Source organism: Cavia porcellus, unplaced genomic scaffold (genome assembly GCF_034190915.1).
Source record: "Cavia porcellus strain 051 isolate PalLab524CR breed Dunkin Hartley unplaced genomic scaffold, mCavPor4.1 scaffold_1, whole genome shotgun sequence".
Taxonomy (NCBI): domain Eukaryota; kingdom Metazoa; phylum Chordata; class Mammalia; order Rodentia; family Caviidae; genus Cavia; species Cavia porcellus.
In genome coordinates, this window is record NW_026947484.1 from 190,489,818 (window position 1) to 190,507,163 (window position 17,346).

General features: G+C 38.5%; 1 protein-coding gene across 4 annotated transcripts in view; it reads right to left on the reverse strand.

Annotated features, from left to right (window-relative positions):
- Frmpd1 (FERM and PDZ domain containing 1) overlaps window positions 1-17,346 on the reverse strand; it is an 85,003-nt gene that overhangs the window by 22,739 nt on the left and 44,918 nt on the right. For 2 of the 4 annotated variants that reach the window (XM_023565523.2, XM_063225178.1), the window contains exons 3-5: window positions 17,169-17,271; window positions 14,201-14,246; window positions 7,149-7,253 (exon numbers count right to left, since the gene is read on the reverse strand). In XM_023565523.2, coding sequence (XP_023421291.1) covers window positions 7,149-7,253; window positions 14,201-14,246; window positions 17,169-17,271 — 254 coding nt within the window. The other 2 variants (XM_063225183.1, XM_063225172.1) reach the window with 2 other exon arrangements.

Below are 17,346 nucleotides of genomic sequence, written 5' to 3' on the forward strand. Positions count from 1 at the left end.
TATCTGGAGGGAATAATTTACTGTATATAACTTTTTGTCTTGTGTTAGATTTTATTATATAGCTACTTTTATTATTGTACTACTTTATAATCCCCAACATAGGAAATAAACAGAATCCATGGAATAGATTAAAACAGATATCCAGGCTGCTAAAAATTCTGCTGATAGTGTGTGCAGCAGAATGAACCAATGTGAGGACAGAACATCAGGTCAGAAGACAGGTTTGCAGTTAGCAATGATGAAAAGAAAAATTTGTCAAAAATAGCAAGGGACCATGAAAAATCAATCCAATAGCTGCTAGATGATGCAAAGGATAACATAAGGTTGACTAAAGTCAATGAGAATGACAAAAAAAATGACATAAAAAACCTGTCCACAGAAGTAATGGCAGAAAACTTTTGAAGCATGGAAAAAATCAACATAGAGATAAGTGAGGCATCTAGGCTTTAATTAGTCATGATCACAAAAAGCTACACCAAGGCATATAAGAGTCAAGATTCCAGAAATTGAAAAAAAAGAAAAGACTATGAAAAACTATTAGAAAAAAGAAAAAATCACCTATAAAGGGAAGCCCATTAGAATCACAGCAGACTTCTCGACACAAACTTATAAGTTAAAGAAATCCTGGGGCTGGGGATTTAGCTCAGCGGCATAAGTGCCTGCCTTGTAAGCAGGCAGTCGTGAGTTCGATCCCTGGTACCGATAAAAAGGAAAAAGACAAAAAAAAAAAAAAAAAAAAGAAATCCTGAAGTATTCAAAGCCCTAAAAGAAAACAATCTCCAACTCAGATTGATGTACATTGCAAAGCTATCTTTCAAAATTGATGGATAAGTAAGATATTTCCATGACAAAGAACACCTGAGAAAATTTATAACCACCAAGCCAGCACTCCAAAATGTTCTGAAGAATATTCTAGAAAGAGATAACAAAGTCTATAATTCCATGAACCCAAATAGAATAAACCTACCAGGCAAGGCAAAAAACAAACAAAAAAAACAAAAAAAAAAACCCCAAAAACCAAAAAACCAAAAAACAAAAAAACAAAAAACAAAACCCAAACCAAACCAAACAAAAACAAAAACCCACAAAAATAGAGAAAAATGAAAGGAAACCAACATCAGGGAAATCATATGACAAGGATAAGTCAATACATACCAGTTATAATGATCAGTATAAATGGGTTCAATTCACCAATCAAAAGAAACAGATTGGCAAAATGGATCAAGAAGCAAGATTCAACAAGAAGCAAGATTGCATACAAGAAACATATCTATTTCAAAAGGAAATTCATAAACTGAAAGTCAAAGGATGGGAAACAATATTCCAAGTGATAGAAATATAGAAAAAAACAAGGGTAGCTATTCTATTTGCAGACAAAATGAATTTCAAGCCAGGACTGATCAAGAGAGATAAAAGGTCACTACATACTAGTTCAAGGAATAATCCAAAAGAAAGAGATAAGAATCTTAAATACACAACAAATTCCAGTGCATCCAACTATACAAAACATATTAATGGACATGAAAAATCTAACAAACACTAACACAATTATAATTGGGGACCTCAATAGGTCACTGTCATAACTGACAGATCAACTAGACAAAAAATTAACAGTGAACTATCAAAACTGAACCAAACTTTTGAACACATGGCCTTAGTAGAAATTCAAAGAATGTTCCACCCACAACATCAGAATACGCATTATTCTCAGCTGCACATGGGATATTCTCCAAAACAGACCACTTAATGTAGAGAGTGAAGTTTTCCCATGCGTATTACAGGTTGCACTATAGGTTGGTTGCTATAGTGCAATGAAATTCTAAATCAATGGCAAAAGAAACCACGAACTGCATAAACACATGGAAATTAAATAACACCCTCCTAAACAACCAATGGTCCATACATGAAGTTAAAGAAGAAATCAGACAGTTTCTACAATGAAATAATAATGCCAATACAACAAACTCAGGGGATGCAATGAAAGCTCTCTTCTGAGGGAAATTTATATCAGTGAATTCCTGCATCAGAAAAGTGTGAACTCAAATAATCTAATGATAAACTTCAGGTCAAGAAGCACAAGTCAATCCCAAAGCTCATACAAGGGAGGAAATTATAACAAAGATCAGAGCAGAAATTAATGCAATAGAGACTAAGAAAACAATATAAAGAATTAATGAATCAGAGTTGGTTCTCTGAAAGAGTAAATAAAATTGACAAATCCTTAGCCAACCTTATCAAAAAAGGAAAGAAAAGATTCAAATCAATATAATTAGGAATGCAAAGGGCAAAATCACAACAGATCCTGAAGAAATTCAGGAGCTTTTCAGTATCTACTCTGAAAACCTGTATTCTAGTAAGAGAGAAGACACAGAAGAAATGGACAGATTCCTACATATATATGAACTACCACAGCTGAATCAAGAAAATATAAAAAACCTAAATATCCCAATATCAGTCAATGAAATTGAAGATATAATTAAAACCATACTAACCAAGAAAAGTCTATGTCTTGATGGATTCACTGATTAATTCTACAAGACAGTTAGAGAAGATCTAAATGCTCTCTAAAACTCTTTAATGAAACTGAAAGGGAAGCAATATTTCCAAAGACATTCCTGGAAGAAGTGTTATGCTTATACCAAAACCAGAGAAGGAGCCAACCAAAACAGAGATCTATAGGCCAATCTCTAATGCACACAGATGGAAAAAACCTCAATAAGATGCTGGAATACAGAACGCAGCAAATAATCAAGATAATACAACATGACCAAGAAGGATTCATCCCAGGGATGCAGGAATGCTTTGACATGTGCAAATCAATATGTTTAATAAACTATATTAACTGAACCAAAGACAAAAACCACATGATCATCTCACTAGATACAGGGAAAGTATTTGATAAAATCTAACATCCATTTACGATAAAAAAAAATCCACAGAAAATTAGAATAGATGCTATTTATCTCAATCTGATAAAGCATCTATGAAAAACCAATAGCCAACATCATAATAAATGGTCAAAAACTGAAAGCTTTCACTCCAAAATCAGCAGCAAGATAAGGATGTCCACAATTACTACTTCTGTTCAAATAGTTCTGGAAATGTTAGCCAAAGTAATTAGACAAGAGAGACAAATAAAAGGAATAAGGATAGGAAAGGAATAAGTTAAATTATCATTATTCACAGATGGCATGATACTTTACATAGAAGACCCTAAAACGTCTAGATTTAATAACCAAAATCAGAATGTAGCTGGATACAAAGTCAACACTCAAAAATTAATAGCCTCCCACACATAAATAACAAGCACTGAGACAGAAATTAAGGAAACCATACCTTTCACAGTAGCATAAAAAATGAAATACTTAGGAATCAATCAAATGAAGGAAGTAAAAGACTTTTACATTAAAGACTATAGTACTCTGTAAAAGGAGATGGAAGTGGATATCAGACAATGGAGAGATAGCTCTTGTTCTTGAGTAGGAAGAACCAATATAGTGAAAATGGCCATATATCCAAAATTGTATACAGATTTAATGCAATCTTATTAAAATACCAATAACATACTCAGAGAATTAGCAAAAATAATCCTAAAAGTCACTTGAAACCAGAAGAGACCTAGAATAGCAAAAGCAATTCTCAGCACAAAAGGCAAAACAAGGGGCATCATAGTCCCTGACTTGAAATTATACTATAAACCTACTGCGATAAAAAATAGCGTGACAGGGCCAGGGATTTAGCCCAGGGGTAAAAGCACCTCCTTGGCAAGCGCGAGGTTGTGAGTTGGATCCCTGGTTAAAACAAAACACCAGACCCAAGGATTAGTGGAATAGATCAGAAGATGGAGAAACAATTCCAAACACACTCTTTGACAAAAGGGCCAAATATTTTCATTAGAAGAAACATACCCTCTTTAATAAATGAAACTGGAAAACTGGCTTTCCAAATGCCGAAGATTAAAAGTAGATCCACAAAGATTTAAATATTAAAACAGAAACACTAAATCTGCTGGAAGATAGAATAGGCAGAACACTTGAAGACATAGGTGTAGACAAAGACTTTATGAACAAAACGCAGATTGCACAGGAACTATCACAAAGAATCAACAACTGGGATCTCATCTTATTAAAAAGCTTCTGCACAGGCTGGGGATTTAGCTCAGCGGCATAAGCGCCTGCCTTGCAAGTGTGCGATCGTGAGTTCAATCCCCGGTACTGATTTAAAAAAAAAAAAGCATCTGCACAGCACATAAACCTATCACAGAGTGAAGGAACAACCCACAGAATGTGAAAAAAATTTTCTTCAGCTATCCCTCAAGGGACTAATATCTAGAATATATAAAGAACTTAAAAAAAATCAGACTTCCCAAATTTAAAGACCCCATCCAAAAATGGGCTCCTGAAATGAATAGACAATTCTCAGATGAAGAAGTAGCAACAGCAAGTAAATACATAAAAATGTTCAACATCACTGGGAGTTGGAGAGTTGCAAATTAAAACAACACTGAGGTTCCATCTCACTCCAGGAAGAATGGCTATTATAAAAATATCAACCAATAACAAATGCTAGTGGGGCTGTGGGGAAAAAGAAACTCTTCTCCACTGTTAGTGGGAATGTAGAGTGGTATAACCACTGTAGAAATTAGTATGGAGATTCCTTAAAAACTAAAACTAGATGTTGCATTTCCCACCTGTTTCCATTTTCGGTGTCTTCCTGAAAGAATTAAAAGCATCATATCACGGTGATACACGCACACCCATGTTTATAGCAGCATAGTTTGTAATAGCTAAATCTTGGAAACAGTCCAAATGCCCATCAATGGATGAATGGATAAAGAACATGGGTTTTTCGTTTTTGTTTTTTTGAGACAAAAAAAGCCACAGTTCAGGCTGGCCTCGAACTCACTAGGTAGTCTAGGTTGGCTTTGAGCTCCTGGTGGTCCTCTTGCTCCAGACTCCCAGTGCTGGGATTACGTGTATCATCATGCCCAGCAGTATTTTTTTTTAATACAATAGAATGCCACTCTGCCACAAAAAGGATAAATCTGAGACATTTTTAGGTAAATATGTGCACCTTGAGACTATACTCTTAAGTAAAATAAATCAAACACGTTTAAATATCACATTGCTTCTCTGGCATGAGAAACCAAAAAGATAAATAAGGACTAAAATGAATAACAGATATTCAGAAAATAATATTCAAATGGGAAAAAGACAAGGGATGCATGAGAGGGAAAGGAAGGAAGGGAAAAGGATAGAAGGAAAAATGGAAATAAAGCTTTTGTAAGCAAGGAGGGGAAGAGTGGCGGATGCAAAGCAAGGGTATTGGGGAAAAAGAATCAAAACATATTATGTACAGGAACAAATTCCCTATGATGAATGTGATTATTATGTGTATTTAAAATGTAGTAATGAAATTAATTTAAAAAATTAACCCTTCCAAAATAAATGACCCAATCAAAAAATGGGCAAACGAACTGACATTTTCAAAATACGAAAAAAATATTCAGCATCTTTAGTCACTAGGGAAATCCGAATCAAAACAATTCTGAGATTCTATCTTACCAGTTAGAATGGCTATGATCGAGAACACACAAAAAACACCAAATAATGGCAAGGATGCTGGGAGAAAGGGAACCTTCTGCACTGTTGATAGGAATGTAAATTAGCATGACCAATATGGAAATAAAATGCAACCTCACCAAAAAACTAAAAGTATAACTATACCTCTCCTGTGATTATTCCCAAAAGAATAAAAGGCATTATATAATGGTGACACATTCACACCCAGGTTTGCAGCCATGCAGTCACTGTAGTTGAGCTTTGGATAACAGTCTAGGTGTTCATCAGTAGATGAGAGAATAGAGAAAATGTGGTATACATATGCACAATGGAACAGCACTAAGCTATAAAGAATGAAATCATGTCAGTTTTAGGGATTAAAGGATTAAGGGATTAAAAATATTCAAGATGTACTATACGCATGCACCAATTCCTCAGATAGAACATTATTATTCTGTACCACAAACACACAATAATAATTTTGTTAAATGACCAATAGGTGTCCCCAGCTCCCTGGTCTTTGTTACTTAATGGCAAGGAGACAAGATAAAAACAAATTTTGACCTGCAAATTTCAAATTCTAATACTGATTGCTGGATTCAGAATGGGAAGTGTTATAGACTATTGAGCAAATCAGGAATGAATGAGCCCTTTATTCAACAATTCAAATTAAAAACATCAAACTCTAAGCAATATTTTCCCTTTATAAATACAACTTCTGAACTTCCCCTGGCCCCAGCCCTGGGTCTCTCTATATCAAAAAGGACCAGACGGTATGCCACAGTGAAAAAGAAAAGAACGGAAGTCACACAGACCTTGTCACCTCTCTTTTCTTCATATGTGATCTTAGTGGTTAATTTGCCTAATCTTTCTTAGCTTCTGATTCCTCTTTTAGTAAAATCTCTCCTATAGATATTGAGTATTGAGATGATTTGAAAGATTAAGGTACACAAAAAGTTCAGTCTGCCTTATGGAGATTTGACAGACGATAAGCTTGTGTGTGTGTTTGTGTGTGTGTGTGTGTACACATGAATGCACGCATGTGTTTTACTGAGGATTGAACCCAGAGCCTTTGTGCTCAGCCCTAACATGCACCTCTTTTGAGACAGGGTCTAAATTCCAAGGTTTCCCAGGCTGAGCTTGAACTTGTGATCTTCCTGCCTCAGCCTTCCAGAGTGCTAGGATTATAAGCATGTGCTGTCAAGGTAACAAAAAAAGCAATAACAAAAAGTAATCCTTCCCCCCATCATCACAATTATCAATGTCACCTGAAGAAGAAGTATGTTTGAGGATTCATAATTAACTATTCAAATCAATTGACACTTTACAGGCTGGAGAGTGGTGTCACAGAATAACAGAGAGCCACACCAGGGTTTCTCTACTAGATCCACCCATGGTTCAGAGATCCTCCAGCTTCCCTTGTCCAGGGCTCACAGGCATTCCACTGACAGCTGCAGAAAGCCTCTAGCAATGCAGAGAACCCCTTCTGTATCCTCTGTGCTGGAGGATTCCAGAGTGTCCGGGCTATGTTCAGAGCACAGTTCAGCAGGATCAAGAGTAACTGCAATCCTTTGACTAGAGACGCACCTGGCTGGCACTGACCAGCACCTCCTCAGCAAAGTGCACCTTTACAGGGTTGGTCTTCAGCCTGGCCCTCTTCTCATCCGTCAAGAAGGACGACTTAGGGACTCCCTGAAAAGTTAACATGACACATTTCAGAACAGTGTTTTTATAAAAACCACACGTATTTTCTCATTTCTTAAACACTTTAATAGCTGTTATAGATTCAACAGGGCAACATCCCATTTAACAACCTCTTTTCCTAAAATCTAGAGATTACAATTCAGTATTCTCAGTGTCCGAACAGCCAAAAATTCAATGTGGTAGAAAAACAATATGAAGAAGACAAAGAAAACTGGCCTGTGGTGGAGGTATCCTGGATTCCAACCCTGTATTCAACAGTTATGACAACTACTTCAGGCACAAATTCTCACGAAAGAAAATCAGGTTTGTAAAACAAAATAACTGTGAATTTGGCCAACCCTTGCCTCTCTTGGCTTTTGGTCTCCTCATCTGTCCAGTGTAGGAGTTGGCTCCCTGAACTTCTGATCCCTATGATTTACCCTTGGCCTCCATTTGCTCCTATCTTTTGGGTGACATTCTCTTTCTTTAGGTTCAACATCAGCTCATAGGGACTGGAGCTTATCAGGCCAAATGGTGACACTTGACAAGCAGCACCTCATATGACCCAAACCAACAGAACCTAATTTTATAAAATGAAATCCTAAATGCACATTTCCTAGCACCGCATGCTGTGTTCGCGTGGTCTGGACGTCCTTCAGAATGTTTACATGTGTAAGATTCCTGAGAGGGAGTCCTGAGCCATGTTCTCTGTAGTTCAGGGAAGAGACAGTAGCATCAGGAAAACTGATGGAAAGAAAGCTCACAGACTCAGATATCAACAGACTAATACCATGAAATAAACAAATAATGCTAAAATTTTAATGCAAGAAGGCAAAAGAAGGTAAATGTGGTATTTCAGTAACTCGAATCTTGATGTGACAGGATACGTAACTGAGATTTAGCACCCTAAATATGTGGATTGCTCTAAAACAATAGCAAAAACATTTAGTGGGGGAGTAACAATGTTTCAGAGAAGTACACCTGTAGCAATTAATGGTTGTCCAATCCAAAGGGTAGAAGAAATAAGGCAAAGAGAAAATTACAATCCAAAATTAATAGGGCTGCCAAACGGTATTGAAGGAGTGTAGATTTCTGTTCCCAACAGGGAGCTTATGGACCTATTATGTATAACCATTGACATCATCCAGAATGAGAGAATGGAAACAAGTAGGAGGCTAGCGATGGTCAAGTATTAAGTTTCCTGGAAAATGAATATGGAGGAATCAATAAAACACATAATGGTAGACCTGCCATCAATTCTTGGCGAAATATAAGACAAAAGATGGTCAGAGAGCTTTTAGACAGCGACCGCCAACAACTAATAAGAAGTTACCAAGAACAAGTGCATTTTTCTTTCGATGATAGGATTCCAGATTTGTAAACCAAGGTCCTGTGGATATAATAGTATTCCTACATTCTTTTGAAGCATTTGATACTCTTTCCTATAATCCCACTGTGGAGAAGGCCAGAGTCAGAGCCACTGGGTGCATTCAAAACTGGTTGATCTATACTCAAAGATCAAAATAGTTCTGATCTACTCTGCCCACCCCCACCCCTGCTTTTGGAAACTGAATTTCCAGCTCAATGGTCCCAATTTCTTTTCTCTTCTTAAATTCTTTTTTGAGAAGTGCTGAAGATTGAACTCAGGTGTATCTACCATTGAGGTATAATCCTAGCTGGCTTTTTAAAATTTATTATTTAAGATAGGTAATTGCAAATATTTGAGATTACAGACAGGTGCCATGGTGCTCAACCAAGAGTCCTGATTTCTAACTAATCAACTCCAACTCCCTTTGGCTCAATCCTTACCAATGATGTCTAGCAATGCCTTGGATAAAGTTAGAGAAAGTGAATTTACCAAACATACGAATGACTCAGAACTTCAAGATATCAGAAACTAAAAAGATCAGAGTACTAGGAATCTAAAAGAGCAGTGCTCTGGAAACTCGAGGATCAGGAGAAAAAATCACCAACAACAACATGAGAGCACACAGAGAGACAGAGCTGTCAAGAGATAAGGCAACAGAACAAAGTGATCAAGACAATGGGTACAACCATCATCAGCCTGAAGGTTCAAAGGAATGAAAAATCAGGGCAGAACAGAGGAGAGATGGGGAAAGAAAAGGAACCTTCAAGAGGCAAGCACCGTCATCTCCCACTCTCAGAAGAGCAATTCTGCAAGAGTTAGGCCAAGAGCTGAATCATGTTAAGGAAAATTAACTGGCTAGAAATTGGAAGACGTGGGTAAGACTTGGAAAGCAGAAGTACTCTTACATGAAGGAAGAATGACCACAGCTGGAAGCTGTACAAATAAGCCTTTCAGCTCCATGATTCCCTGGCTGTAAAACTTCAGCATGCCAGAACACTGGGTCAAAGCAACAGGACTTGACAGGGATTAGTGTGAAGTGTGGCACTAAGGATCAAAAAATCAAGTGCACAAGCATGGGGTGGGGTGGGAGGCTGACTTGGAAGCTATTCATTTGAAAACTAGCTCGGTATTTAGCTGACCACAACATTCATCTAAGTGAACAGTGTGACTCGGCTTACCAAAATGTTATCCCAACCCCGGGTACCACTAGCACTCTCGGTGTGTGTTGCAAGTGTACTCTTGGCCACTGGTGGAACTCTGTTCCTTTTTGGTTGCTATGACTTGGGACAGTCACCATAAAATTAGAATTTGTCCAGAAAGTACTAGGAAAGTAAGAATTCAGAAAATCATATCTGTGAGAAGCAGCTGACATTACAATTGCTTATCCTGAAGAGAAGCCCTACTTTCAAACCTTTGTTGAGCTTTTTCATACAAGGTAGAGCTTTTGGAAACTAGGACCAGTCAGGAAAGTCACAGGGAAAAAGGGCATCTCTTCCCTTTGGAATCACCCAACCATGAAACTGGCTGCTTTGAGAAAGAACACTCTCCCCTTCACAGAAATATCCGACCTACAGGACCCAGCATGACCCCTATACCTTCACTTCTGAATGTCGGTATTACTATTTAAGCATCTTGTGTTTAGAATGTACTGTAAACCACCTACCTAAGTGTATTTGAGCCATCTAATATTTTAAAGAGATAATGTAAAGAATGTTTGCTAGCACTTCTAACTTCCCCTATGTTTTAAATTAATTCATTGGAAAGCAGCGTGCTTGAGCTAATAAAATCTCTGTATTTTTGCTGAACTAAAAGTTAATACTTATAAGGACATTAAAAGGCACAAGTTGGAATACATTCCTACATCTTTTTAGCAATAACCCCAACCCTGGGTCATTTTATGGAAGAAGCAATGTTTAAGGAGGTAAAACAGCACCAAGTTAGTAAGTATGGGTTCTGGAGTCTTCACTTGGAAAACAACTCATTCCTGCTGACCTCTGGCTATGAGACAAAGGGCATCTTGATAAAGAGTGTATCTGACTCACAGGACTTCCTTTTGATGAAAATCAAATGACACATTTTTAGTATAAATATGTTACAGTGAATATAAAAATATAGATCCAAAAATTAAATATATGGAAAATATGTATTTTCCATAAAATCCTCTGTGCTAGAGAAATATTAATTAATACTCCAACTTTGGACTTTAGCAACCCTAATCGATTTCAAGTCATCTGAGAACTTTAAGGATGTACTATGACCATGATGCACTCCTTGCTGGAGCAAGACATGCACGACGATTCTGCAGTTTATAAAATCTTCAGGAGACTTGCGGTGAGAGGCTCAGAAAAGGACAGCCAACACTCAGGGTGTTTCCCAGAGGCACTGATGGCCATGACCATAAGGGCTTTTCCTCTGCAGAAAACAGTATTCACGTGCCCCTCTTCCTTGTAGGAATCTCAAGAGTGATACTGAAGTAAAGCAATTTTCCTTTCTTCTGATATTTCATTTTTCAAAGGATGCAGCTAGATTCTGTTTCCGTCTCCTTACTTACCAATATTTTATTGTTCTTATTTTTTGGAAATGGAGTAGGAAAACTCTCCCACTTAACTAAGATTAAGATGTTCCCTACTGAATGATAGTAGGCTAAATAAAAAGAATGCCTTAACACTGACTGGCTTGTCTGCTTTTACATTGCTTTCATATTATTTCACAGACAAACTCAGTTTAGAATAGAAAAATCTCCGTTTATTGTGAATAAAACACTGTCATATTAAAGCAAACATCTTAATACTAAATACTAAAGGCAGGTTTTTCTTAGTCTTTTTTCAATAATTAACATAAAATTTAACACCTGTCATATAAGGAGAGGAGACAATTTCTTCACTTGTAAAGTGTGGGGACCACAGAAATTTTATATTTTCAGAGTCAAACAGCCATTTGTTTCACTGTGCTTGTTTCTTATCCCCTACGGCTTTACAAAATTTGTCTATAACCTAAGATGCCTATCTGTACTGATGCCCCGGGTCAATATCCATCTGTATCATTTATATTTTCTATTGGTTTTTTTTTTTTAATCGGTATCAGGGATCGAACTCACGACTGCCTGCTTGCAAGGCAGGCGCTTATGTCGCTGAGCTAAATCCCCAGCCCCTTTCTATGGGTTTTTAAAAAATATTTAAATTCTGCAACACCACATGGTATGAGGTGATTGTATTTTTCTAAAATATTTAAACAAATGTCCAGATATTATTTCTTTCACTGGTTTGGGAGAAACCATGTTTATCACAAACTAAGTTCCATACAAGTATATATTCTTGGACTTCATTTGATTACATCAATGTTTGATATTTCACTAAATTATACTATTTTAAGCATTATTTGTTTTGAAATCAGTTCACCAAGGTAACCTTCATTGTTCTTTTATAAAACAGATTTTTTTTTGAGATGTGGTTTTGCTGTGTATTTCAGGGTGGTCTTGAACTTAGCACATAGCCCAGGTTGGCCTCAAACTCATGGCAGTTCTCCTGCCTCAGCCTCCTAAATTCTGAGATCTCAACCAGGCAGTGACACCATGCCTGCCCAGCCAAAAAGATTTTCTTGATGTCTCACTTTGACATACTCTGTTAAAATGCAACTAGAAGCCCCATAAGAGTTTGTCTGGGAGCAAAACAAAAGATAGGAAATAGGGTGATAGATCTTTCTCAAATGGGAAGGATATCCAGATACGGAGGGAGGGGAAAAAGGGAAGGAAAGGGGGTGAAAAGGGAATTAACACATTCATGACAAAGCCATAATTTGTATGCTTTGCTTCCAGGTGGCTTGAACCACTGATGATGACTGTCCCATGACCGTACCTCTCCTGCCATCAGATGTACAAGCTGTCCGATGAGACAGTCATCCAGGTACCACTGTGATTCAAGCCGGTAGAAGCATGTTAAATCATGTTGTGTACATGTTCCAGCTCCACACAAGGAACGTAAACATTATATACTGCAAATGTACTGATAAATTGTTTGAAAATTTAAAAAAAGAATTTGTTCAAATTTGCATTAAGCATGTAAATTGCTAGGTAAAAAACTGATTTACTAATACTCTGTCTTCCAATCAATGATCATAGTGCATATCTCCTTTTAGATTCAAGAATCAGTCTTTATATGCCTCAGTATTTTTGTGTGTGTGTGTGCGTGTGTGTGTGTACGTGTGTGTGTGTACGTGTGTGTGTGTGTGTGTGTGTGTGTGTGTGTGTATGTGTGGTGCTGGGGATCAAACCCATAGCCTCACCTCTACAAAGCAATGAGTTATACACATAGCCCTCTTCAATCATATTTTGGTTTCCTTCGTATAGCATCCACATATTTCTCTTCCTTAACTTTCCTATTTTATAATTTTTCCCCTTAAAGAACAAGCTCTTGGATTTACCAGTTTTACAATTGTTCTGTTTTCCAAAGCAACATTTATGTTTTGACTTCTATTATTTTTTGTCTTATTAGTTTTATTAGACTTTTATATAATTTTTGGTAATGAGTATTTAGTTGATTTATTTCCTTATTAAATAATAAAAAACCACTTAGGGCTAATGAATTTTACCCAAAGTAGTGCTTCAACTGCACATAATAATTTTAAGAAGTGGAGTTCTGATTTTTAATTATTTCCTAAAAAGTCTGTAATGGTGGTTTTGCTCTTCTACTTGACTCCATCTTTACTTAGGAAATGCATTTTTATTTCCAAATGGTTGGATGGTTTTAATTAAATTTCAACAGTTATTAGTTTCCATTTTAAATTACATTCAGGAAAAGGGACCTATAAAGTTTATTTTTAATTTGTGTAATTATTGCATTTTCTTGGAATCCTCATATGTGGTCATTTAGGTTAAATTACTGAATATATTATTAAAATTCTGTCCCCCACCCCTACTTTCCTTCCTTTCTTCCTTCCTTCCTTCCTTCCTTCCTCCCTCCCTCCCTCCCTCCCTCCCTGTCTATTATGGTCAAGGATAGAAGTATACTAAGGTCTCTCCCAAGGAGAATTTTCTGTTAACCCTTCCTCATTGGTAGTTTTGATCTTATAACTTGACCATACATTTTCCTCTGTAAAATATATAAAACTCCCTTTGGCCATGGTTCAGGGGTGCCATTTCTTCCCTGCGCCTCACTTGTGCCAGACCTTGCCTAGTGGTGAGAGTTTCAGAGCTGATTTAACATGGTCACATCCAACACCTCATGTGGCCCTCAAGACAACCCACTAGACAACCAGGCAGTGACTGTCACCCTCATTGTAATAAAAGTGAAAACTGAAACCAGCAACTCTCTCAAAGTTACACCACACAAAGCTGTCATGCAGTTCCTAGTTTGCGTCCTTTTTATCATCCCAGCCTACATGTCACAGCTCTGTCTCCTCCACTGGGTCCTCTATGGCACCTGCACGGAATAGGTCTTCAGGCTATGACCTACTGGCCACCCACCGCCCAGCAGCTGTCCCCTCTGCCCTTTGCTCTCCTGCTCATTTTATGAGGGATATCTTCTGGAGGTGCAGGGTCTTGGGGCCACAGAATGTGAAATTAATACACAGGACAGAGAAAGAAATTTACCGATGAGCAGCGAACAACTGTGATTGAAAGAGAATCTTCAGCTTCCCTGAAAAGAATAAAGACAACAATGTTCAGTCATTCTGTGCATTATGTGAATGCAAGTTAAAAAGTTAAGACTGGTAGCGTCATTAGAAAACGTGTACTGCTTCCCATGTACTTCCAAAACGTCCTTCTTTATTTTTAAATGGAATCAGCCAAACTGAGAACAATGTTGAGGAAAACAGTGACCTGCCAATGACCTTGAGCTGGCCCAAAATGCTCCTCCTACCTCTACGGATTCTTCAGAGAGCCTCCTTTACTATATCTAGTCTACACCTACCGCCACTAAAGTAAAGCTATTCATTTAGTCTCAGGTGATGGAGAACTCATCCAGCTGACACTAATTAATAAAACAAAAACAGGGGCTGGGGATTTAGTCAGCGGCATAAGCACCTGCCTTGCAAGCAGGCAGTTGTGAGTTTGATCCCTGGTACCGATAAAAAGGAAAAAGACAATCCCCCCAAGAAAAAAACCAGATAAATTAAGTTACTACTTCAGAAAACCTAGGCCAAATATTGCACTAAATAGAATGAATGTCTACAGAACCACTCTGATCAGATAAAAAACCAAGTAGTTGGGGTTGGGGATTTAGTTCAGTGGCATAAGCACCTGCCTTGCAAGCAGGCGGTCGTGAGTTTGATCCCTGGTACCGATTTAAAAAAAAAACAAAAGCCAAGTAGTTTGTGGTATTTAGCAACACAGTATCAGTGTGATGAGTTCAAACATACAATCAAGATATCAAACATTTTTATCTTGCGTTATTCTTATAGATTTCCAAAGTGGTTAAAACAGTCAGGTAACTGACAACCTTCTGCTTTGTCCCAGCAGGAGAATCGTGGAATGATTCATACTTTCTTTTTTCTCTGCCACTGCTATGCAGAGAAAGAGCATATGAAATACTTTTGTTTGAATTCTTGCAATGTGAACATTTAGGTCAATGGTGGTTGGGGTGTTGCTTCTTCCACTGGATGAGTCAGGCGAGGTTTCTGGGTCTGAGGAGTGCTGCTTTCCCATTCTATGTGAGAACAGGTTTTGCCCCCCTCCCGTAAGTGACAATGAATACTATGCAGCTTTTAGACACTGGGAACTAAGTTTAAGAAAAAAGTGATACCCAGATTCTCACATGCAAAAGTGGCACAGGGGACAGATATATTATGCACCTCAAGTCACTGCTCAAAGCTGACAGTGACTTCTCTTCTCAGGAAAGTAGTGCTGGACTTCTCATGTTGGCACCCGGGACCCTCCATCACTTGTGCCTCGCTTCCCCCAAATTTCCTCAGGCCAGCTGAACTGCTCAGCACAGTCCGGACCCCACGCTGCTCTAGCGAATCATGCTCCCTGCTCTTCTTTTCACTTCCATCTTCCTGGGCCAAATTCTCAGCAGCAAAGATACAGCTTCAATGCTTCTGGATGGTTTTCTGCTTTGTTCATTGTATTTCCTCTTAGGCTGCAGGAATCTTCAGCTTCATAGTCCACTTCTTCTGTTTTTCCCGCTGACGTGTATATTTCCATCTTGTGTATATGTACATGTGGGTCTGCGCCAGCAGCCTGCCAGTGGCTGGGCAGTGGACCCACTGTTGGCCACAGGGCTCCTTGCTTGGAGTAGGGAACTCTGTAAATGGTCAGCGGTAAGTGTATCTAAATGCTCAAATTCTGTGTGACTGCTTACAGTTACAAACACATTTGTGGATTCAGCAGTTGGTTCTAGTCTAACAGAAATATTAGCAACACTGAAGCTCTAAAATTTGTTTGCTGAAAGTGATCATCTTTGAGACAATAACTAAGAAAGCGAAATTCATGATTTCCAAAATGTACTTCTTTATTTTTAAATGAAATCATCACATCCTTGGCCACTCTACCTGCTCAGCTTAGTCTCTGGCATCCCTCAAGTTTTTTTGAGACAGGGTCTCACTATGCAGTTCAGGCTGGCCTTGAGCTCACTTTAGAGCCCAGGCTGGTCTTAAACTCACTACTGCCTCAGCCTCCTGAGTGCTGGGATTACAGGTGTGCACCACCACGCCTGGCTAATGGTCTGTAAATCTTAAACTCTTGATGTGTGTATGTGTGTGTGTCTGCCTGTCTGTGAGATCGTGCTTCTGAGGGTGGAGACTGCATCTTCCCCCTTCATTTTCTCTTTTTCTGCCTTGTAGTTGTAACCTACTGTTCAGTGCGCACTGTATATGATATTTGCTCAGAAATGTTCACCAGCCCAAAGCCAGATCAGTTAAACTCACAAGAAGGCTCAAATTTAGGTACTGATTTATCTTTAAGTTAGCCTTCATCTCACTCTACCTCTTATATCTATTTAAGTTAAAGTCATTAGAACAGGGTTCAGTGAAAAAATTAAAAGCCCAAGCCCGTTTGGCCTATATCATGTCTGTGAATCCTTTTCTGCCCATCATTGACTTCTCTGTATCCTAAAATCAGTGTCACCAAATCCTAGTGCAAGCCATATTCAGTGGTTCACCTGAGCAGCCACTGTGTACCTGCCCTGATCTCAGGAGATCACGTCCAGGCAACAGGTGAGGCATTTACACAAATCCCAGTAACAGGGGGAGGAAAGTCACAGATGCTCTAGAAGAGACACTAAAAGTGTTAAAGAACAAACAGATCTGGTATCTATTTAGTTCAGTCTTTGGCATTTGTTACAATACGTCCATGGCTCTCAGAAGTTCAGGCCTACGAGGTGCTGATTAGCATGCTCCCCGGGGCGTCCGGGACAGTGCTTTGGTCATGCAGGAATTTAGTAAGTACAGCTTTCTATGCCACCCTCACTATTGTGCGGCAGGTAAAGGAGAGCAGAAGGTTTACAGCCACCACGGAGAAGCCACCTTACTAACCAGAGCTGAAGATGCAGCTGCTCCTGCTTCATTAAGGGAGATTATCTCTATGATAACTCTGCAGCCCTGGATGATGGACAATTTAGTACCTCAAAATATCCACTGCTCTTTTACAGGAAAGGTCTTCGGCAGGCTCACTGTTCATCTGGAGGATTTGATCACCGGGGAAAAGCTTGCCATGAGCAGAACCTCCTGTTGGACAGAAAATAAGTAAAGGTGCTCTGACCAGAAAGGCTCAGACCCCTAGTGTGACAGAGGCACAGCTGC